The sequence below is a fragment of the Cyprinus carpio genome, chromosome B7, assembly GCF_018340385.1.
Source record: "Cyprinus carpio isolate SPL01 chromosome B7, ASM1834038v1, whole genome shotgun sequence".
Lineage (NCBI taxonomy): Eukaryota > Metazoa > Chordata > Actinopteri > Cypriniformes > Cyprinidae > Cyprinus > Cyprinus carpio.
The window spans coordinates 28,281,088-28,304,925 of NC_056603.1; the positions used below are offsets into that span (position 1 = coordinate 28,281,088).

The window sequence follows — 23,838 nt, forward strand, 5'->3', positions numbered from 1 at the left end:
AAGACGTTCAACAGCGGATGCTGGAGACAAGGAAATACAGGGCTTAATTACAGGGAGTAAACTACATAATTAATCAAACATAGCTGGAACTAATGGAGAACTAATCAGGGAACATAATGGGAACAGGAAACAGGAAGGACCAAATAAGGGAATAAGGAAACAAATGGGAAAACCAGGACATGGAGTACATGGAACGAAGACAAACACAAAAGAGGTCCATAAACCTGACAACTACAACAACACTTACCATATTATCTCAGATGATATACTGTATATTGCACACCCCAGCCTCGACTTGAGTGGGAAATGAATCATCCGCGGTTGTGCGCGCACATGTTTGCATGAGCAAAGGTGTTTTTGCAGACCTCAGACCACTGATTTGTCAAACCTGCTTTCTTGTAGTCTGTTTTCTTCTGACTTTATTTTGTAGTAAGTAACGACTATGCTTCGGGGAAATTTATCGGAGTAAAAGTATACATTTTAATTACGAAATGTAGTGGAGTAAAAGTGGAAGTTGGCAGAAATATAAAAACTTCAGAGTAAAGTACAGATACTCCCAAAAATACTTAAGTAGGCTACTGTAACTTAGTATTATTACTTCGTTACATTACACCACTGGTAATTACAACTAATGCTGTCCAGAAGTTGGCTCTATAGATAACTTAGTTGACAGGTAATTGTAATGTCAAGCCTTGTCTGGCCAACCACATGTTATTGTCTTGATAAAGTAACCTCAAATTTGAATATACTTGAATTCTCATCATAAAAAATATTGCAAACCATAACAATTTACCAAGCATAGTTCAAAGTCAGTCAGTCTACTCCTTGAAAATGATTATTGTATATAAAATTATGTCAAATATATAAATAAATAAATAACCATAACATATAACATCATGATGCTGGTAATGAGTTTTATGATAAACCATTTTTGGTTGCAAGGGGGTGTGTAATATATTTGGCAGAACTTTTGTGGGCATGAATAGCCTATATTCTTAATTTAAATAAAATGAAGTTTAAACTCTTAATATCTAAAAAAAGTGAAATATCCAGAAATTAATATAGATAATGTTGACTAACTTTTTTTATTGGTTATTTTAAACTCAAGACCCACTCACTTAAAAAAAAGTACACTGCATAATGTGTAATATAAGGCACATCAAGGCAGTTTTGAGCAAACTGAAACACAGAGTGCAAAAAAACATTTGTGTGAGATTATAATAGATTATTACTTAAACAGAATGATTTTAAATACAGTACACAGGCCTATGTGCTGGAAATGACACTGTGGAAGAAATGTTCATAACTTTCTGGAAAAAAAGCAAATGACAGATTTCTCCTGTGATGCATGTATGTAGGACATTGTTTGTGAGAGTGTGAAAAGTGTGTTTTAAGTGTCTTTATTTGCTTAAAGTACACAGGGTCGAAAGTGCCCATAGCTGAAGAAACACCCAGGCATGAAATGTCGTCACTCCTGCCAGTGAGGTAGGATTCAAGTCAGAGATGTGCAGTTGCTGTGACGCACAGTTCAGAAAAGGTGGACCAAAGTGTCTGTTCTGGCTTTCTAGTTATGTATCATGACAATGTGTTCATTTTAAATTATTAATAGCTTGCTGTGAAAAGTTAGTGGCCATATAAAACCACTAAAATGCCAGGGATTTTTTAGATTTTACTGGAAAGCTTTATATAATTTACCATGGTCATACATATGGTTGTTTTTAGAGACACGTTTATTTAAAATGCTCTGTCTTCCTGCTTCTGAGGCGATGCACACATAGGTAGGTACAGATGCACCATGATATACGAATGCCATTCCTGAGCAAAGATCTTATAACTGATGTCAGCACTATCTTTTTTTTAGTCCTCTGAGGACTAAGCATTGGTTTGTAAGTACATTTTAGCCAGTCTGTAGCCTGATCACAGCCCACATAGTATGTCAACGTTTGGCGAGGTGGGGGTCACAGTGAGCTTCTATGTCACTTATGAAAAGCACATTTTATAAACAGCAAGGTCAACAACCTGCATATAACAAGGCTCCTTATTGAGCAGCCTCAGGATGCAGAGCACACCTTCTTGCTCAAACAGAAATCTGTGCAAATGTTTACACAGACCTTTTCTTTTAACAGACTTCCAGTTTTGTTTTGAGTGGGTAAGTGCAATTTGGGAAAACCGCAACATGATTTTGATCACAGATATGCCACAATGTCTATATGTAAATAGAAAACAAGAATATAAGCATATATGAATGTTACCATTAATGCACCAACAACTCTGCCCTATTCTTTTGCCACTCAGCGTTTCATAGTTTACTTTTGAATATTTTTTGAAAGTTTTTTTTTTTTTGTTACAATTCTGATTTAGGTATACCACACATTTTTACATACACCTATTCACCACACATCTGATAAGCTTCTAACCAACATGCAGCCATTCAGAAAATTTAGATCTGATACTTTCAACCTGGGCTCAACATACAGAGGGAAGGACTGTGCATTCAAGTGCTACATTTTGGCAGATTTCATCACTTCAGCCCCACACTCATTTTGACAAAAGCGTCTCTGTTGGAGAGGGCTCAGGAACGCACCTTACATATGTTCCTTATTTAGTCAAACCAGAAGTGTGCTGCTGATTGAGGGATTAAAGAACAATAGATTCCATTATAAAAGTGCTCTGTCCTCCTCTTTTGGACCTAATCACATGACTGATGTCGCTCCTTGGATATGCATGCATTTATGTTTGGACGTAATCTTGATTGGCAGCTATGACTTAGCACTTAATTATCTATGCTTGATTTTAAAGAGATAGTTCACCCAAAAAGGTCACCCTCATGTCGTTCCAAACCTGTATGAGTTTCTTTCTTATGTTTAACATAAAATAAGATATTTTAAAGAATGCTGGTAATCAAACAGCTGATGGTCCCCATTGACTTCCATAGTATTCTTTCCCTGTGGAAGTCAATGGGGACCAACAACTGTTTGATTATTCAAAATTCTTCAAAATATCTTCTTTTGTGTTTGACATAATGAAAACTTATACAGGTTTGGAATAACACGAGGGTGAGTTAAACAATAATCCACAATTAATCCAAGCGACTCCAGTCCAAACAATTAAAATGTTTGTGAAAAAAATAATAATAATTAAGGCATTTTTAACTTCAAACAAATCCATTTAAATCAGGAGAACAATATGCACAGATCAAGCTCCCTTTATAATCTAAACAAATATGTCAGTGGATTTTAATATGACAGGACAACAGGGGATGGACGTTTTCATTAGAAGAATATTGTTATGGATTACAGACTCCTATTTTGGCCAGAAGTGACGGTTTAAAATTAAAATGCTTAATTTTATATTTGTTCCTTACAAACATGCAGCCTTTCACTTCACAAGACATTAGTTGGTGGATAAGAGTCATGTGGACTACCTTTGGATTGTTGTGATGTGTGTTTTATCAGCAGTTTGGACTCTCATTCTGATGGCACCCATTCACTGCAGAGGATTCAATGGTGAACAAATGAAGCACTGCTAAATTTCTCTAAATCTCTTATGATGAAGGAACAAAGTTATCAAAACCTTAGATGGCCTGAAGGTAAGTAAAGTTTTAGCAAATGTTCATTTTTGGGAGAATTATTCCTTTAATATAACATTCAATGGCTTTGTGTATCTTTATATATGCATCACCCACTTTGTGCTTTTCAATTCATTGCTTGGAGTGTTTATTTTCCTTTGCATTTAACGTTTTGCCACAGTACTGACTCTCCAGGACTTTCTAGATAAAGGTGTATAAAATCAGAAGTGATTTCATGGTAAACCATATTTGTAACTTCTAAAACCAAAGCAATTATATTGGAATTTTATTCAAAAGCCAAATTAAGGCAATGCTGTGAAACATTACCTGTATCAGGAAAAATGGGTTATCATGTAACTACAAAGAAGTGATGGATATATATACCAACAATACGTCTTGTTATCAGTCCGTCTCATGGGTTTTCATTTAGAGCAAATTTCTATTTGAAGGAACAGACACATTAAAATTCACGGAATGTCTTCAAGTCATAATCAAAACAAATGCTGTATTTGCAGGAATGGTGAACTAAAGCCAGCACCGTTTTTTTTTTTTTAACCGTAAAAGGTGTTTGCATTTTTTAAATGTGTCTTTCTTTCCTGATGCAGACTTTCTGCAGAATCGTTAGAGCATTCTTGTTGTCCACAGTTCCACTTTCAAATAGTGCACCGCACATGAAAAAAAAACATGAAGTGATAAACTGACAAGTTTTCGTGTTTTTATTTCCTTCTTAAAATAAGTAATATTCCATAAATGTGATTTAATAAACAGACAGTGAGATGGGCTGAAATGAATAGGTATGTGAAACACGCTAGCAATGATCTCAATTGTGGATAGAGGCTTTAATCAGCTGTTGAACTACAAGAATAATGTCAGGTCTGTTCATGTGGATAAGGAAATACTGTTCTACGTCTCCCCTTAAACGTTCACACACTTAAGCAAACACACATGCTTGCATAGGAACTGCGTCTGCTCTAAATTCCTTATGGGACATGCGGAGTGGGGTGAATTCATGCAAAGACCATTTCAATTTGTCAAATCTATCCTTTAAAAGGTCTGGTGGATGGTGGGTAGTGGATAACGACAATCCAGTTCAGAATTTCAGGAATTCTGTTAGCATTATGATGGAGAAATCTCTTATGAAAAAAAATCTATGAAATTTATATGATTACTTTCTCATTACTTCATAATTAATATTTAATTGCATTTTTCGCATTGCATTTAAATTCACTTTTTGTCTGGAAATCATTCATCAGTGATTTTACAAATAAAATATTTACATATACAATTATTAGAATTCTGTTAAGGCTTGTTGGATGCAATTAAACAAGCTAATCATATGCTTTGCATCTTCTAAAGGATGTACATATTGTTGTCTATAATATTTAAATGAGTCATTTTCATAACAATAAATCTGTGTGCGATGCACAAAACAGTGATAATCAACAGATTTGATGAGGCATGCAGCAGCTTTAAGTGAGGGGTGTAAATGGACACTATTGAGAGAGAGCTGGCGTCCTCCTCCTCAGCTCTGGGACTTACACGGTGCTCTAGAAACCTATGGCGTACAATGCCCTTTTCAGTTCCAGTTGGAAAATAAATATGTTCTGTGCTGTCCAAAAATACCATGTGAAGGCGCTCCCTGTGAAAGAAAGCCTATTTCCCGACAGCAGGGAGCCACTGAGTGCAAAACATCTTTTTGGTCAGATTATTTTAGATATAGCAGTAGCTAAAACTCCACAAAACTAATTCAGTCATTCATCTATGTCAGATTCAAACTTGAGTCAAATATATATATATATATATATATATATATATATATATATATATATATATATATATATATATAATCAATTTGGTGGAGTCAGTAAGACATATAACTGCACCAGTAAAATTCAAAGGTCCATAATGTCTTTCTGGATTGGAGGTGAGGCAGTACTTTACCACTCCTCGTTCTTCTCAGTTGGTAGGGTAAACAGTCCAGAAGCACCACACAGAATGACAGAAAGCACCTGGAGTGACAACTGCCCTGAGGAATTCTGTTTCCTCACACAGGCTTGCGAAGAAGCTTTTCTATCTCTCAAGAGACCTGAGTTTTCTCTTCCTTTATAGAAACAAGATTATCAGTGAGGAGAACGCCTGATGTCTTTCAATAGTTTGGCCTTTTTGATGAAAAGAGCCCTTCAGGACAGCGAAATGTCCACAGGTCCCTGTAGGCTTCACTTGGAACTGTGCGTGTTGTCAACGTCAATCAAACGTCAGCTTGATTGCTTAAAATCTGATGAATATGCTGTCCCTAAGCTTGCAAGGTTTTATACCTTCATTGCTTGTCTACTCAAACTCTTCTGAAGCACAGCCATATTCTATATCAGAGCGAAATTCTGTGTAATAATAATTTGATTGAATTGACTTTTAAATTTTAATTTAAACACATTGCTTTCTGGAAGTTAAAAGATATATTTCGTATTTTGAGGGGGATTTAAGGTAATGTGTCCCTTTAAAGGTGTCAAGGGAGCAGGTTGACAAACCAGGGCGAATTTCAAACATACCTTGCATCTCATTTCATACACACAAACTGCAGAATAAAAGCAAAGAGGACAAAGCACTCACACAAACTCACAGTAGGAACCTCCTCTTTGAAGTCCATTCCAAGCAGTTCAGTTACCGTTTTTAATCACCATCCAAAAGAAACAGAGAATGTCCCTCCCTTCTAAACCTAAACTGAGTTTAAACGCCAGCTCATGATTGGTTCTTTCTGTAGCTCTGCTATGTAATCGGTATGTTAATGATGGATAGATGGATAGAAGGTGACATTTAAGTTTTCATATTAGCTTGTAAATCTCAAATTAAACACCTTCAGGAATAAATGAAAATTAGATCTTAAATGTCATGCTGCAGCTTTTTTCCCCCCTAAATTTGACACAAAGCACACAGCGTTCTTTATTGGGTACTCTGTATTCTTATGCCTATGTCTTGTGAGACATTACAAGGTTCTCAAATAGTGGCTCTATTCAATGGGATACGTTGTCATGTTCCTCTGAGAGGAAAGTTTGAGAGGAACAACGGTGTGGGCCAGGCTGCTGAATGAAGCCTTGTGTCTCTGCTCTCCACTGCTGTTAATGTTGCTGCTGCAGAAGACTAATTAATATGATGGATGTTTGTGACCAAGAAACACAATATTTGAAAGCAGCACTTGGGATTTTGGGAAACTGAAAAAATAGGAAACAACTCTTGAAATAAATCACTGATTTATGATAAAATGTGTAGCATATACGGGGCTGGTATCACACTTTACTCCAGTGAATATTCTAGGCTGGAAAAATGACATTTCTGCCTGTAATGGGCCAGGACAAAATGAATAACATTAAACAGCATATCTGTAGCTTAACAGAATAGTTCAGTCAACAATAAAATTGTGCCAAAATGTGAAAATGTGTACATTTACTCATCCTCAGGCCATCTGAGATGTAGATGAGTTTGTTTATAAATTAGAACGGATTTGGACAAATTTAACATTACATCACCTGCAATGGATCCACTGCAGTGAATGGGTGCCGTCAAAATGAGAGTTCAAACAGCTGATAAATCACAAAAGCAAAATCCACAAGACTCAAGTCCATTAGTTAATTGACTGTGAATCCTGTGAAGTGAAAAGCTAATATGTAGGCTATAGGTGTAAATAAAGTACAAAGATGTACCTTTAGGCTTTTGTAATTTCATAAAATGAATAGCCTACCTTAAATGCAATATGTGTTAGTGAACTGGAGTTGTAAGACTAATTCCAGTGTCGTTTTATTAATTTGCTAATCATTTTTTTAGCAAAAATATGATGCATTTAGAGTTTTAATTTGAAGGACAAAATTCTTAGAAATGATTCTAATTTAATTGGGTTTTGAATAGCCTAGGTGTTTGAAACAAACCAATATAGCATTGCATTATTCAAAAAGGAATATGACATCATGTAAATAGCTGTATTAGCAAAGAGGCCGTCTTTGTTACGTCCGATGATGTAGCTATTATGACTCAAAACGGATCAAGAAGACCGTTGACACAAATATCGGCAGAATTTGCGCATGTTAGCCACAAAAGTGTCGGAGGCTCTGTGTAGCCAAATTACATCATGCGTGGAAATTTTATGTGCGCCTTCACTCCACCTCTCATTCCCTAGCCCCCCTTTCAGCCCCTGTTCAGTTAAAGTATTTCCCCAGTGAGCAGAGTTTCTTTCTGCTTCTCAATCTTCTGCCAGAAGCGCCTCTGAACTTTACTGCACACGCGACACTTTTATTACGGGTTTGGATTGAGAGAGGCGCGCGCCTTCAGAGAGCTGGAAAGCATCTGCAATCAAGGAATAAAGAGTTTCAGAGGGAAACTGCACTATACAGGTGATGTACAGTTTGGCTTTATGTTGTGGTTTCGCTAGCTGTACAGGTGAGCACTGTCACTGTCACATCTCTAGCTCTAGTACATGAATTCAAATGCTCAGCGTAGATTTAATTGTTGAAATAATGTGAGATTACAAGTTGAAAATTGTGAACCTTCAGTCATTCTCTGATATGTGGTGATATTGAACACTAAAATGTGTGACAGTAAAGTGAATCAGATTTGATCATTCTTAAATTTGAGCATTTGGAGCATTGATATAGGCTAATGAATAATCACAATAAATGTGAAGATAACTATTATTTACCAGTAACGTTATGTTTTGAATCATGACTGAAGGTGGTTTTGTAATAGGACCTATTTCAGATACTTTTGTCTTAGTTTAAATTGAATTGAAGTTCATTTGGTTGCTCTACCGTGTGGTTATATTTGATTATTACAGAGAAACAATTTATATTTTAATGTCTTGTTAAGATGCTAATGTGTTTTTATATGCAACCTTCATGACCTAAAGTGACAAATAACTTATCAATATACTTCACTTTGAGAAAAACTGTCACTGGGTAGCTACCTTTTAAAAAAAGGTACTAATATGTATAATTTGGTGGTAAATAAGGCAAAATATGTACGTTTTAGCTTTTGTAGAGTACGGTCCCAGTGATAATTTTGTACCTTTTTTTTCCTGAGCTCTTGCGCTTATACAGGGACGCCCACTTAATTTTTTTTCTTTCGTATGCTGTTATGCTATAAAGTATCTGCTGAAGGTTATATTGCAGATGAAACTTTATGTCTTAAGCCCTTTTTAACATTGGGCGAAAGATGCTGTTTCATTTCATTGAAAATGAAAATGAAATGCATCTAAAAATGTACTTGTTTCAACCTATTGTATGTATTGTTTGTGCCGTGCTTACAAACTATTCGTGATCAGGCATATAGAAATAATGCACACTGTAGTGACATGTCGTATACTTAAGAAGGATTAAATGACCCATCAGAGCATTTTTCCAAGTGGATTAATATATATTTTATTTACTTTACGAACTAGGTTATTATGTTGGACTTATAATGGCAAGACCCTAAATAACAGTTTTGTTGTTGACCCTTTGACATCCACATGGTGGCACATGTTCTCTAAGAATTGCTTAAAATTCATTTGAGCATATTTCTGTCTGTGGGGATTATACTGAGATTATCTGTTGCAACATAAATTGATTCTGTCATTTAACTCCCACTATCTGTGACTTAAAGTACACTCATTATAGAAATAATGTTGTTTTTTAATCCCTGTTTTATGTGTCATTAACTGAGTTTGACCGGAACGCACAGCTTTTAATGTTTCACGTTTAAGCAATGATTAATATTTTCTTTTATCTTTCTATGACCTTCTAAATCTTGAATGATTTCCATTTAAGCTTTAACTGGGACTAACACTGCACTTTAAGAAGGACTTAAATTAAGACCAACATATAAGCCATTAAGCCTTTTCCCATGAAACCAACTTTGGCAACTGATTTTATCTTATCTGTCTTTTTCCTTTGTACATTCTCTAAACACAGTCCAGAGCACTTTAACAAAAACACTGCGCACACTTTCCAAATAGCTTAATTGTTTTTTCTGTGCTTTTTATAAAATGACATAGTACTTTTTAAATAGATTTAACATAATTTGTTTTGCTATAGTAATTTGAGGGACCTCATACATTAAAAATGGCCTGTTTGTCACAGAGTGTAAGCATGTATGCTTACTTTCTCAGATTTTTTTTTATGTTGTTTGCTTTACAAGATTAGATTTGGATTGGACTAGAAGGAGGTGGGTGAGGACAAACTCGATATTGAATAGCGTATAAAAAGCTTTAGTTTAACTAGCTATGAATAAGTGGCTCTCTGCTCTAGCAGTATGTGTAGATAAGTATATGTATAGAAGGCACTGTTGAATGCTTTGCAGCAAGTCAAATAAATATAGCATCACCCCTAAAAGCGAGCCAACACTGGCAAAGATTTTCTAAATGTTGTATGTTTGTTAAATAAGGGCAAACTCTGTGATCTAGAAGAACAGCATATCTCTCTCTATCCATGCATGGCAGACATTCAGTAATTAACAGTAAGATAATTCCCAAACCACCCGGTACAGATATGACCAGCCTGTATCGGCATGAGAACTGTACTGTTGCTGTGGTAATTTTGGGAACTGAAAATTACATGTTGGCTTTCTCTCTCAAAAACCTCTTATTTTACCAAACCTTTGTTATGGACTTGGAAAAGCACATTTGGTCCATCTGATACAGTATATGCTTTCAGAATAAAGTCTTTTGAGCAAAGCACAGTATATAAGTTGCCTTCTAATGGATATTAAAAACTGAGAATATCATAGTTGTTGCTGAATATATGTGCAAATATGATGGTCATAACATTCTTTTTAACCTGTAGGTGAACGATGCTGTCCTTGCTTTTGCTGAGTATGTGTTTCTGGGTCTTCTCAGCCACAGCGTCTTTTGATTACGTTTACACTGGTGCGTATTCATTGTGTAAATTACATAATGAAATCGCTAGTATTCTTGAAAACCTCATTAACCTGTATATGTTATCACAGAGCCTGAAAGCACACTGACGGTCAGCATACCCAATGAACCTCCTCTCCAGCCTTTGATGGGCGACACAATAGTTCTGCCCTGCTATTTCAAGGACAACACAGTCAATGACCCTGGTGCCCCCACCATTGCCCCTTTGTCTCACCGGATCAAATGGAGTCTGGTCACCAAAGAAAAGACCACAAACATTTTAGTGGCATCTGAAGGAGTGGTAAGCATCGACAAAAGGTATCTGGATAGGATCACTATGGTTGGATACCCCACGACACCCACAGACGCCTCCATTAAGATCACTGAGCTCCATTCCAATGACTCTGGAGTGTACCGCTGTGAGGTCATGAATGGGATAGAGGATGGTTATGATGTTGTTCATATTCAAGTTAAAGGTAGTGTTTGTTTGAAGATCCTTAAAGAAAATATTACTTTTTAACGGTTTGTGTGTGCTTTTTTCTCTCAGAAATGTGACACAGATGTACTTTTATTTTGCTTAGGTATTGTTTTCCACTATCGTGCCATCACCACACGATATACCCTTACATTTGAGAAGGCCAAGGCAGCCTGTATTCAGAACAGTGCAGTGATTGCTACTCCAGAGCAACTCCAAGCAGCTTATGATGAGGGTTTCCACCAGTGTGATGCTGGCTGGCTTGCAGATCAGACCGTCAGGTCAGTTACCTTCAATGTAAAAAAAGGCTGTTATATTTATAATAAAAATCACAGCTGTGGTGTCTAGAATATACTGTATTTTTTTAAATGTATAAAAAAAATGAATGAATGTGTTATCAAGTTTACTGTAGGTTTTTTCAGAAAACACTACAAAAAAATGTAATTTATATTTAGGTAATGTTCTATAGTTTTGTTAGAAAATGTGATAGAAGAACTGTTTTTTGTTGTGGAATAAAGGTACCCTATTCATGATCCTCGTGAGGCTTGTTATGGAGACAAGTACGAGTTTCCAGGAGTGAGGACGTATGGAATAAGAGACGTGAATGAGACGTATGACGTGTACTGCTTTGCTGAGAAAATGACAGGTACATGTTTGAGATGGCAGAGAACATAATGCCTTCTTTGAAGAACACTGAAATGCTAAAAAACGTTCCATTTCATCTCACAGGAAAAGTGTTCCACACTACTTCCCCTAACAAATTCACATTTGAGGAGGCAGAAGCTGAGTGTGCAGAGTTGGGTGCCAAGTTGGCCACCACAGGACAGCTCTACATGGCATGGAAGGGTGGTATGGATGTTTGTAATGCAGGCTGGCTGGCAGACCGGAGCGTCCGCTACCCCGTCAACATCGCCCGACCGCAGTGTGGGGGTGGCCTGCTGGGAGTGCGTACTGTCTATCTGTTTCCCAATCAGACTGGCTACCCTCTCTCAGACTCCCGCTATGATGCATTTTGCTACTCTGGTACAAAATTCTCTATTATTTAGCTATTCCTTCTTTATCATTTCTGATTCTTTATCCACATACATATATGTTATTTGATTGTTTTATCCTTGTTGATCCACAATAATGTGTGTTTAATAACTGGTGCTAATTGATTAGGTACTGACAGGTGTATATTGTTCATATATTTTAATTTAGAAACGGATGAGAACGGTTCTGGCCTATTGCCATTCGAAATAGAGACAATTACAGAAGCCGACAGTGATTCCCTGAGCGTGGACACAATCACGGAAAGCCCCCATGTCTTTTTAAAGCCCACCTCCACAGCAGGTGAACTGCAGGGAGATGTTGTAACATACAAGCCATCAGTGACTACTAGTGTCGAGATCCCATATACTGCACTAAATATTTCCCAGCTGCCCCTTTTACCACCCCCCACCTCTGTGGACACTTCGGAAGGGGTCACTGATGGGACTGATCTTGCCTCCGATTTATCCCGTTTGAATGAAACCGAAGCTATCATGTCCACCACAGGTATGTATCAATATGAAAACCATACAGTAAAAATTAAAGTGAAGCATTATTCTGTTGTTCTCTGTGATTTGACACGTATATATTGACTGCAAACCACCATAATTTATGATTAACATTAATTCTATATGTATAAATTCTTATTTATTCCTGTGTACCACCTTATGAATCTCACTCACGGTGGCTTCACTACACCTTATAGTATTTGCATAATCAAATTTATCATGACAACAACACATACAAAGACCAATGAAGTTTATGAGGGTTACACTGTTCCCTTTCCTCTTCCAAGAAAAATCATGAAAATGCATGTCATTTATTGCCATCAGTGTCAACATATTTATATTGCAACCACAGTGATCAATTGTCTAGATGCTGAATTAGACTGAATGCAAATTAGTATATTAAACTGAAGTAATAGCTTCCTCTAAAACTTTTTGAAATATCAAAATAATGTATTACAAACTAGATTTTTAATTTATGAAAACAATTGAAATAGTATGTAAGAATCTTACACTAGATAAAGACAATTAAGTGTTTCAGTTTTATAAACCTATGTAACTTAGATACATCTGTTGACACCCATTGTTATTAATTCCCTCCGCAGGGGTGGTCTTCCATTATCGTGCAAGCGACGGTCGTTATGCTTTTGACTTTGTCAAGGCTCAACTGGCATGTCAGAGCATCGGTGCAGTCATTGCCAGTGCCCAGCAACTGCAAGCAGCCTATGAGTCTGGTTACCATCAATGTGACGCTGGCTGGCTGGTAGATCAGACTGTCAGGTACGATCCATTGCACAACTGGTGGTGGACTGTTCAATTTTCTTTAAATTGTTTGTGTGTCTGATTTTATTTCTATTTTATAATGTTATAATGTTGTTCTGTTAAATGTGTAGCAGTGGACACCTTCACTTTATGTTATAATAAAGTTATAAATTCTAATGTTTTAATTATATATTTACCATATATAAACTTATAAGTGTCAAGCAAAATATTTGTGGCAGGGTTGATGACAAATGCTTCTAGTGGGATTATCTGCCTCATACTGCAAGAATATATGTGACCCTGGACCACAAAACCAGTCATAAGGGTCAATTTTTCAAAATTGAGATTTATACATCTTCTGAAAGTTGAATAAATAAGCTTTCCATTGATGTATGGTTTGTTATGATAGGACAATATTTGGCTGAAAATCTGGAATCTGGGGGTGCAAAAAAAAATCAAAATGTTGAGAAAATCGCCTTTAGAGTTGTCCAAATAAAGTACTTAGCAATGCATATTACAAATCAAAAATTAAATTTTTAATATATTTACAGTAAGAAAATGTACAAAATATCTTAATGGAACATGATCTTTACTTAATATCCTAATGATTTTTGGCATAAAAGAAAAATCGATAATTTTGACCCATACAATGTATTGTTGGCTATTGCTACAAATATACCTGTGTTACTTATGACTGCTTTTTCTGCTCCAGGGTTACATATGTTTACAAATGTATGTAAATGATGTTTATGCAGGTATCCCATTGTGTCTCCACGTGAGAAATGCTCTGGTGATTTGGAGCATGTTCCTGGTGTGAGGTCTTATGGACTGCGTTCTGCTTATGAACGCTATGATGTGTATTGCTATGTGGACAAATTACGGGGTAAGAGGCTCTACATAAATACATAAAAACTGTTGAGTGGACAAAGGGTAGGTAAATAAATCTATATTACTTCCATTTAAAATTTCTGACAGTGAACTGAAACAAAACAAAAATTGTAAAAAATGAATTCTATCATTGGAAAACAATAATTGCAAATCACTGTGCGTGTTCACATTTTCAGGGGAAGTTTTCCATGCAAGTTCATTCGAGGGATTCACTTATGGTGAGGCAGAGGCTTACTGCCAGGGCAAGAATGCCTCCCTGGCCTCCACAGGAGACCTGTATGCTGCATGGAAACAGGGCTTTGATAAGTGCCGTGCTGGCTGGCTTCTAGACCGCAGTGTACGTTACTCCATCAATAACCCACGGCAGCAGTGTGGCGGAGGGAAGGCTGGAATTCACACAGTTTACAAGTTTCCCAACCAGACTGGCTCTCCTGACCTGCACTACAAATTTGATGCATACTGCATCAAGGGTAAAAGCATCTACAGTGTAGTTATATACAGGTCATAAATTGTAGATTCTTTTAAATGTAAAACATTCAGTCTGTTGAGTGTTTATACAACATACATTTTTCTTTACATATTTGTAAATTTTTTTATACATATAGTGGATCTGGATCTGTCTCTGAGTGAAAGTGAAACAAATATGACGGTGACAGAGGAAAAGATAGTGAGCGTGACATCCCTCCCTGCTCTTCTCAAACCTGGTAATATACTGTAGCTCAGGATACATAAAAAAAAAATGCATAAATCATACATCTGAATAATTATTTTAAAAATACTCAAATATATTTTGTTATATGTAATATATATCGTAAATATTATTAGGTTTTGAGGAATCACTGTCTGTGACATTTTACAACTTGAATAAGCATTGGCTTCCCATAAGAAGTTAAATAAGTAAAATTGTCTGATCAATAAACTCTTATTGACCTTTGATGAGGGTCTGTAAAGGTCCTCTCATTTCCTTATTAATCGCATTTTCTGCAATGTTTTTTTTCTCATTTTGTGCATGTTTTTTCATCTTTGTTTTTTGAATCCCCTCCCCCCCTTCAAATTAAAAAAATAACAGAAATACTTCAAAATCTCTGTAAAAATGTGTATTTAAAAGGATGGATCACCCAACAATGAAAATTCTGTTATCATTTACTCTCATCTGATTCCACACCTGTATGAGTTTCTTTCTTCTGAGAAACATAAAAGAAGATATTTTGAAGAATGTTGGTAACCATAATTGACTTCCATTTTATGGACCAAAACCAAGACATTTCTCGAAATATATTGTTTTATTTTGCACAAAGGAAATAAAATCATATAGGTTAATAACAACATGAGGGTGAGTAAATGATGTCAGAATTTTCATTTTTGAGTAAACTATCTCTTTAATGGAACTATCCCATGTATTTTTAATGGATTTTAATGCATTATGAGTGTTAATTCCGGTGCAGTACCTTAGATTCTGTGTTTATCTGTGTTTCCTCAGAAGCAGCTACTCCTACTACTATCCCTGCAGAACCCTCTGGACCTGGTGCATCTGGGGCCAGTGGCAATGATGATCAGTTGAGCAGTGGGAGTGGGGATCAGTCAAGTGTGTCACCTGCTTCAAGTGGGGACTCCTCTGGGGCTAGTGGCATTGACAGTCTGTCGGGCAGTGGAAGTGGGGATCAGCCGAGTGGGTCACCTGTTTCAAGTGGGGACTCTTCTGGGGCTAGTGGCATTGACAGTCTGTCGGGCAGTGGAAGTGGGGATCAGCCGAGTGGGTCACCTGTTTCAAGTGGGGACTCTTCTGGGGCTAGTGGCATTGACAGTCTGTCGGGCAGTGGAAGCGGGGACCAACTGAGTGGGTCATTTGAGATGAGTGGAGACTCTTTTGGAATCAGTGGCACTGATGATCTGTTGAGCAGTGGAAGCGGGGATCAGCCGAGTGGGTCATATGTTTCAAGTGGAGACTCTTCTGGGGCCAGTGGCAACGACAGTCTGTTAGACAGCGGGAGCGGGGATCAGACAAGTGGGTCATTTGTGTCAAGTGGAGACTCTTCTGGGGCCAGTGGCAGCGACAGTCTGTTGCACAGTGGGAGCAGGGATCAGCCGAGTGGGTCATTTGTGTCAAGTGGAGACTCCTCTGGGGCCAGTGGGAGTGGGGATCTGCCAAGCGGGTCTTTTGGTTCTTCAGGATCTGGCAGTGGCTTAGATATCCTAGTGACCTTTTCAGGAAGTGAATCCATTTTATCAGGAGTTGGATCAGATTCGGGAAGACCCGAGGAGGCTGAGGAGGCAAGCACAGAGATCCTGACCTTATCCTATGGCCAGGGTTCAGGGCTCTTCGGATTGGTCACCTCCGGATCAGGATCAGGATCAGGATCAGGAAGTGGGTCAGGGTATAGCTCTGAAGAGAGTGGATCTACCTCAGACTTTTCCAGCAGCTCAGGAGAAAGCGATGAGAGTAGAGACCTTTCTGGCATCTTCTCAGGATCAGGTTCTAGCGAGGGGTCCTCAGGATTCAGCGGTTTTCCATCAGGAATTTTTCCCTCTGGAGGATCCAGTGGCATTTCATTCATTGATAGTGGTGACATCATGGTGGATAGCCCTTGGGTGAAGGTGTTCACTGCTCCACATTTAACAGAACAAGAGCTGGGTGGAAGCCATGTGGATTTCAGCGGATCAGGACATATCTCAGGGTCTGGGATGAGTGGTGATATCTCTGGGATGAGTGGTGATATCTCTGGGATGAGCGATGATATCTCTGGGATGAGTGGCGATATCTCTGGGATGAGTGATGATATATCTGGGATGAGTGGTGATATATCTGAAGTTAGCGGTATCCACAGTGGCTCTGGGAGTGGTTTAGAATTTTCTGGTCTGACATTTTTGGGATCGGGCTGCATTGATCTCACAGAACAACCTCGTGAGCAGGAAGCTTCTGGACTTTTGCTGTTTGGGTCTGGTGAGGGAAGTGGATTAACATCTGGAGGCTATTCCATTGTATCAGGGGAAAGATCAGGGGAATCAGCTAGCGGTGATATCATCTTCTCCAATAATGGCATGATGGAAATTTCCAACAAGCCCTTCCAAGGCTTGGAGCTAGGAAGGGGGGAGGTGGAGTACAGTGGCACCCTTAGGGTGTCTTCAGGGAGTGGAGATGAGCAAAGTGCCTTTGCTAGTGAACAAGAACATGAATGGATCCCAATTACTGAAGATACACCAACAGTGAACTCCAGTGATGCTCCCTCAGATGTACTATCTGCTCAAGGGCCATCTGGTCTGTACAGTGATGCTGCAGGACCTCCATTGTCAGAACCAGAGGGAATCACAAGTAGACTTGACACTGTTACTTCTGCAGCTTTGTCTTCTACAACAGAACCTACTTCTTTACAGAGCCCTTCTGTCACGGAAGGACTTGTTTTGAATGGTGAGATCCCTTTTGTGTAAAATTTGTTAAAACATAGAACAGAGATACATGACATATCAGTTCCTTATCTATTACTGGTCAGTATTAATGATTTTTTTTAATGTGTTGTTTTTACAATTTTTATATTGCCTATTTATTATCATCCATAGCGTGAAAATAATGGTTGGCTCATTGGCGGATCATAATATAGAAATCCATTTCTTCTCACCTCTTGAGAAAAAAAACCCTGCTCCTTTTTATCATGTTTTTTTCATCATGTGTTGCTCTCTTTCTTACTCAGAAACCACAATAGCTTCTCTTAACCCATGTGAACCAAACCCTTGTGGAGCTGGGGTGTGTTCGGTGAAGGACGGGGTGGGCATTTGTCACTGCCCACCTGGACTGCATGGAGAAGAGTGCCAGTTTGGTGAGTCAGACTGAATTGAATTAGTTATTGAATCAGTCACATTAATTATGGTTACTTTTTGAAATGTTGTATTTTGAATATTGGACATTTTGATAAACATTCTCATCATGAACAGCAATCCTTATGAACAGCTGTTGTTACTTTTCTAGGCTCATATTTGGGTTCAAATGAATCAAATGATTGTCTCACTGATTGCATTTTATTTGTGAATAACTTCTGTTCAGTTTGCTCTTGCCTGATTGTCCTCACAGTCCTACAGGTTATGTGGCATGTGTGTGTGGTTAAGTATTTCTCAACTTACTCAGCTCTTGTGTCCAGATGTCTTTTCAGTGACTGTTCACCTTTGTTGTTTTTGTTCAGCTGTGCCTTTGCTGCAGTCTGGTTTAATCAGCACGCCTGCTAACACCTGGTATATGCACATACTTCTCGTCCATCTTCATATGAATCTGAACTCTGCTTCTGTGTCTGGGACTGTAAGAGTGCTGATCTGCTCACCTCATGAGAGGCTAAAAACTGATCCCAGGTCAGCGCTCTTACAGCAAAAGCAACTGACTCTGATCTCTCCTTCAATTTACCACAATTTACTGAGTGTCTCTTCTCAGCTTATCAAAATATTGTTGGTATAATTATGCAAGAGATTCGTTTAGTAGCAGCTCCAAGAGTTCTGATTCAATGGTGCTAAGCTTGGCCTTCCTCAGGGCATCTTAATAGTAGTCAGCTTTAATCGCTAAACGTTTATTTGCAGAGGTTGATGTTTGCCATTCAAACCCTTGCGCCAATGGAGCCACCTGTGTGGAGGTAGAGGACACTTTCAAATGCTTATGTCTGCCCAGCTACGAAGGAGACCACTGTGAGATTGGTATGAGGCTGCTTCAGCTAATTCTACTAATGGTCTTTCAAAAACAACCTTAAGGTGACACACAGCTCTAGATGTTGCTGTAGTGAAATGAAAGTCCCTGGAAACAGGGCATATTTGTGTCGAGAAAGGATTGGTGAGTGTTGTTTTTTGTGTGTGTGTGTGTGTGAGTTTTGCCTGTCCATTCATGGAAATCTGTTGCCGTTAAACATCAGCGTTATTTAGGATGTAATGATGCATTTGCAGTAAAAATATGGCAAGAAGAAACTATAACCATTTAGTAATTTAGACAGGAAGGGTCTGAGGTAAACAAAAAGTGTCCAGTCCATATTTTCCATCTGAGCAGTGTCTAAAAATATCTTATTTGTTCATTTTCTGCTGGATGTTTCTCTTGGCATTATATATGGAATTTAATCGTCGGTCTTCTGGAATACTATTACACGATTGTGGAAAATCACTTTATCTGATAAGCTGACATTATGCCACGTTAAAGGCATTTGTCGCTTACTTAAAACACTGGTTTTAAACACTGAAAGATAAAGTGACTTAATCCAAATCCCTCAGCACATTCCATCATACATTTGTCATTTGTTTCTAATTTGCCGGTATAATAAGGGATAGCTCACCCAAATATGAAAATTCTGTCATTATTTACTCACCCTCATGTTGTTCGAAACCCATAAGATTTCCGTTCATCTTCTAAACCCAAATTAAGTTCATTTTAATGAAATTCCATTCCACTGATTCCACAAAATGCTTGAGAATTAGTGATGCTTTTTATCATCGGTTGAGCTTCCGGTGATCTTGTTTGATGAACTTTATGAATGTGCATTGATCAATGTTTATAGAATAGAAGTCTGTTCATCATATAAAGCAGTTTTGTGTCTTCACGAGACTTGATTTAAACTGCTCAATTCACATGGATTACTTTTATGATGTCTTTATGAACTTTTTGAAACGTCAATTGTATAGATTTTTAATGGAGGGACAAAAATCTCATTTCATTAAAATATCTTTGCGTTTGTGTATGGGTTTGGATCATGAGGATGAATAAATGAAGACAAAATTTAAATTTTTGGGTGAACTCACCCTTTAAGCCTGTGTCAAGGACTATTCATCTTGCGATAGTGGTCTAAGAAGATATCTGGTGAAATGGTGGTAAATATGCCATGTGATTTTGCTTCAGATGTGCACAGCTGTGAGAAGGGCTGGAGTAAGTTTCAGGGCAACTGTTACTTGCATTTCTCGGAGAGAAAGACCTGGCTGGACGCTGAGCAGCACTGTCGAGACTTAAACGCTCACTTGGTGAGCATTATCACTCCAGAGGAGCAAGACTTCATCAGCTGTGAGTGTGTGTCTGTGTGTTTAAACTCCTAAGTATCTGAGTTGTTTTTCTGATTACAAACAATCACCCTCTTGAAACAGCATACGCACAAGACTATCAGTGGATAGGACTGAACGATAAAACGGTGCAAAATGACTTCCGCTGGTCAGATGGGACTCCGCTGGTAAGCCTGACTCTTGCTAAGAAGCTGTATTTCTAATAATAGAGCTGTTTGATTGAGGTACAGTATAATGCTTGATTTTTCTCTTCCTTTCCTTAGCAATATGAGAACTGGAGGCCTAACCAGCCCGACAATTATTTTAAATCTGGTGAAGACTGTGTTGTAATGATCTGGCATGAAAATGGCCAATGGAATGACGTGCCCTGCAACTATCACTTACCTTTCACATGCAAAACAGGTCCAGGTATGCTCACCACCAAACACAAATAAATGGCACCACTAGTGAATCAGTTTTAATTTGACTTCCTCTTCTTTCAGTGACATGTGACCAGCCTCCTAAAGTGGAGAATGCCAGGATGTTTGGCAACAAGAAAGATCGTTATCAAATGAATTCTATAATCAGATACCAGTGCAGTGAAAACTTCATACAACGCCACCTACCTGTGATCCGCTGCATGGCAGATGGACAATGGGAGAAGCCTCGAGTGCAATGCATAGCCAGTAAGCTACTCAAGCATTACCAAAAACATGACCATTACCCTACCATTAAAAAGTTTGGGGTTGGTTAGTTTTTTATTTGATTTTTATTTAAGTGTCTTATGCTCACCATTTATTTGATCAAAAATAACAGTAATAATGTGAAATTATTAAGATTTTAAATAACTACTTTCTATTTTCACATATTTTAAAGTTTAAAATTTTAAATTGTAATTTATTACTGTTATGGCAAAGCTGAGTTTTCAGCAGCCATTACTGCATGATCCTTCAGAAATCATTCTAATATGCTGATATGGTGATCAAGAAACATTTCTTCTTCTTTTCAATGTTGTAAATGGTTCTGTTGCTTACATTTTTTATAATTCTTTATATATATATATATATATATATATATATATATATATATATATATATATATAATAATGCAAACATCTTTACTGTCTATTTTGATCAGTTTAATGTGTCATTGATGAATAAGTGTATTTCTAAAAAAAGTACAGATCCAAAAAACCTTAAAGGCATAGTTCACCCAAAAATAAAATTTATGTCATTAATTACTCACCCTCATGTCGTTCCAAACCCGTCAGACCTTCTTTCATCTTTGGAACACAAAAAAGAAATTGTTTTTTTTTTTTTTCGATGAAATCCGAGAGCTTTCTGTCCTGGCAAGCAAGAGTACTTATTTTTTTTGCACACAAAGAAAACAACTTTATTCAAAAAACGACTTTATTCAACAATTCTTCTCACGTGGACTATTTTAATGATGTCCTTACTACGTTTCTGTGCCTTGATCATGAGAGGACCCTTGCTTTTCTATGCAGGGTCAGAAAGCTTTCATATTTCATCAAAAATATCTCAATTTGTGTTTTGAAGATAAGCGAAGTTTTCTGAATTTTCAACCCTTTAAAAACATAAATATTATAAATATTTTGAATATATATCCCTTTAAATAACTAATTATTTAATCAACTAAATATACTTAAAACATATTTTCTATACAAATAACTAATTATTTAATCAACTTTGTATGTTTTAAACATATGTTCTATACATTACTATATGAAAGGTACTGACATGATTGTTTTTGTATCTTTAGAGGTCAAATCTGGACTGCAAAAGGAATCTTCTGTTCATCACTCTCATAAATCTAATACAACAACATTGGAGAAACATCTCTAAGGAGATTTGAAGAGCTAGAGATTCATTTTTAAATCAGTACGAGTTTTATATTTATTTTCCAAGACACTGAATTATGAAGCATTTGTGATTAAAAAGTGTTATTTTCAAGATAAGTGCCCATCTTGTATATTGCTGCCCCCTATACATTAGATGTCAGTTATTGGCCATCAGCCATGATGGAGTGATTCATTTCATCCCTGCAACAAAAGATCAGAGACCAAAAGATCAAAGACCAACAGCATTCGTAAAGATGTCTGTAAATATTTGCAGGTTTTCCTTTTGGACCAGCTAGTGTTTTATGTTAAAAGGTACTGAGTGAAGAGCTGGATGTGCCCAGTTTTTCCTCTGTGAAGGACAGTGAAACTTTTTTGTCTTTCTCTGCTAGTAAGCCAAATTTTAGGTACATGCACAACAGAAATGATGGGATGAAATGTGAAGTATTATTTTCATCTAGTTTGTTGAGAGGAGATGGAAACCTAAAAAAAAAAAAAAAAAAAATCTGTAGCCATAAAAAAATCATATTTATTTCTAATACATAACCAGACAGATTAAGAAAACAACTTGCACAAGGATGTCGTTAATTTGTTATGTCTGAGTTGGAAACTAATGTGAAATAAGATCTATTTATTTCTCACAGCATAACACATAGTAGGCTACATCCATCTTTGACTGGGTGTGTCCATCTTTTTCCTCAAAAAAGCCATATGTAATTAAAGGAATAGTTCACCCAAAAAATAAAATTTGAAAAAAAAACACCTAAATGTGTTTACCTTGTGGATTACCCTTTAGTCGTGTGGATTACCTTTGGATTATTGTGAGGTTTTCATCAGCTGTTTGGACTCTTATTCTGACGGCACCCATTCACTGCAAAGGATCCATTGGTGAGCAATTGATTAAATCATATGAAGAAACAAACTCATTTACATCTCAGATGACCTGGAAGTGAGCGAATTTTCATTTTCAAGTGAACTATTCCTTTAAACAACATCAGACAGAGATGGCCAAATCCAGCCAGATTATGAATGTAAACCCATGTAAACAATGAAAATGTACTTGTTTGTTAGATGTTATCTGTCGCCCAAGACTGTGCAGGGCATAGTACAACATGGGGACAAGAATGACCCTGGATCAGCTAACAGCTTTTATTTTATAACAATAGTTCAGATAGAACTATTAATGACAAGTGCCTTGTGAATATTTTACATTTTGCCTGTGATGAGACTGCTTACTTAGTACAAGAGGCTGTGCCTCTTTCATCCCAAAGGCAGCGGGAGCTCTCTTTTATACAGCATAGCTTTATTTTCATCTGATACAGCTGAAATGACGAATGCAGCATCAACTGCAGAAGATGCACAAATATTTCTTGAAAAGCATTTTTTTCTCATGAATTGCAAGCGGTTTGATACTCTGTGGCATAGAAAACCTATCATTTCTTAAATTGAGATGGATGAGTGACCAAAGTCAACAGTGAAAACATGGAAAAATATGAGACGATACTGTTGTTGTGATATTCTGTTGTCTTATAGTAGGAGAATTTCAATTTATCCATGAATGTCTTCAGATGAACTTTGTGTTTGAATACCTGTATTACAGCAAATGCAACAACGTGCCATTAAACATTCCATACATCATGTTTAATACAGACTGATTTGTTTGTTTGCTGGTAGTCTGTCATATAGAGCACAGGTAGTATGTAATGGAAAGAAAATGGTTTTTACCCCACCAAACCCAGTCAAGAAATGTATTTTTAAACAGATGATAATGTTTGCCTAATTGGGTGGAGTGGAAGGAATTAACTTCCCTGTGACTGAATGGACCCCTTTTAGGCTGTTTGTGATGCCCTAACCTGTTTCTCCCATGTCCCCTAGAGAACCTTGTTATAGAGT

At 37.3% G+C, this 23,838-nt stretch overlaps 1 protein-coding gene across 4 annotated transcripts; it reads left to right on the forward strand.

The window, feature by feature from the left end:
- Positions 1-7,670: 7,670 nt before the first annotated feature.
- On the forward strand, positions 7,671-22,496 carry acana (aggrecan a). 4 transcript variants are annotated; one of them, XM_042728170.1, is made up of 19 exons: positions 7,697-7,947; positions 10,372-10,454; positions 10,535-10,918; positions 11,024-11,198; positions 11,436-11,563; positions 11,647-11,940; positions 12,118-12,453; positions 13,058-13,232; positions 13,970-14,097; positions 14,279-14,572; positions 14,708-14,806; positions 15,583-17,508; positions 17,789-17,914; positions 18,660-18,773; positions 19,957-20,115; positions 20,196-20,278; positions 20,375-20,519; positions 20,594-20,776; positions 21,870-22,496. In XM_042728170.1, the coding sequence occupies exons 2-19, from the start codon at positions 10,379-10,381 to the stop codon at positions 21,950-21,952; spliced, it is 4,908 nt and encodes a 1,635-aa protein (XP_042584104.1). In that variant the 5' UTR covers positions 7,697-7,947; positions 10,372-10,378; the 3' UTR covers positions 21,953-22,496. The 4 variants fall into 4 exon arrangements, with proteins under 4 accessions (XP_042584106.1, XP_042584107.1, XP_042584104.1 ...); XM_042728171.1 differs by lacking the exon at positions 18,660-18,773 and having other exon boundaries at positions 7,700-7,947; XM_042728172.1 differs by lacking the exons at positions 19,957-20,115; positions 20,196-20,278; positions 20,375-20,519; positions 20,594-20,776; positions 21,870-22,496 and adding an exon at positions 18,275-18,437 and having other exon boundaries at positions 7,671-7,947.
- Positions 22,497-23,838: the final 1,342 nt, after the last annotated feature.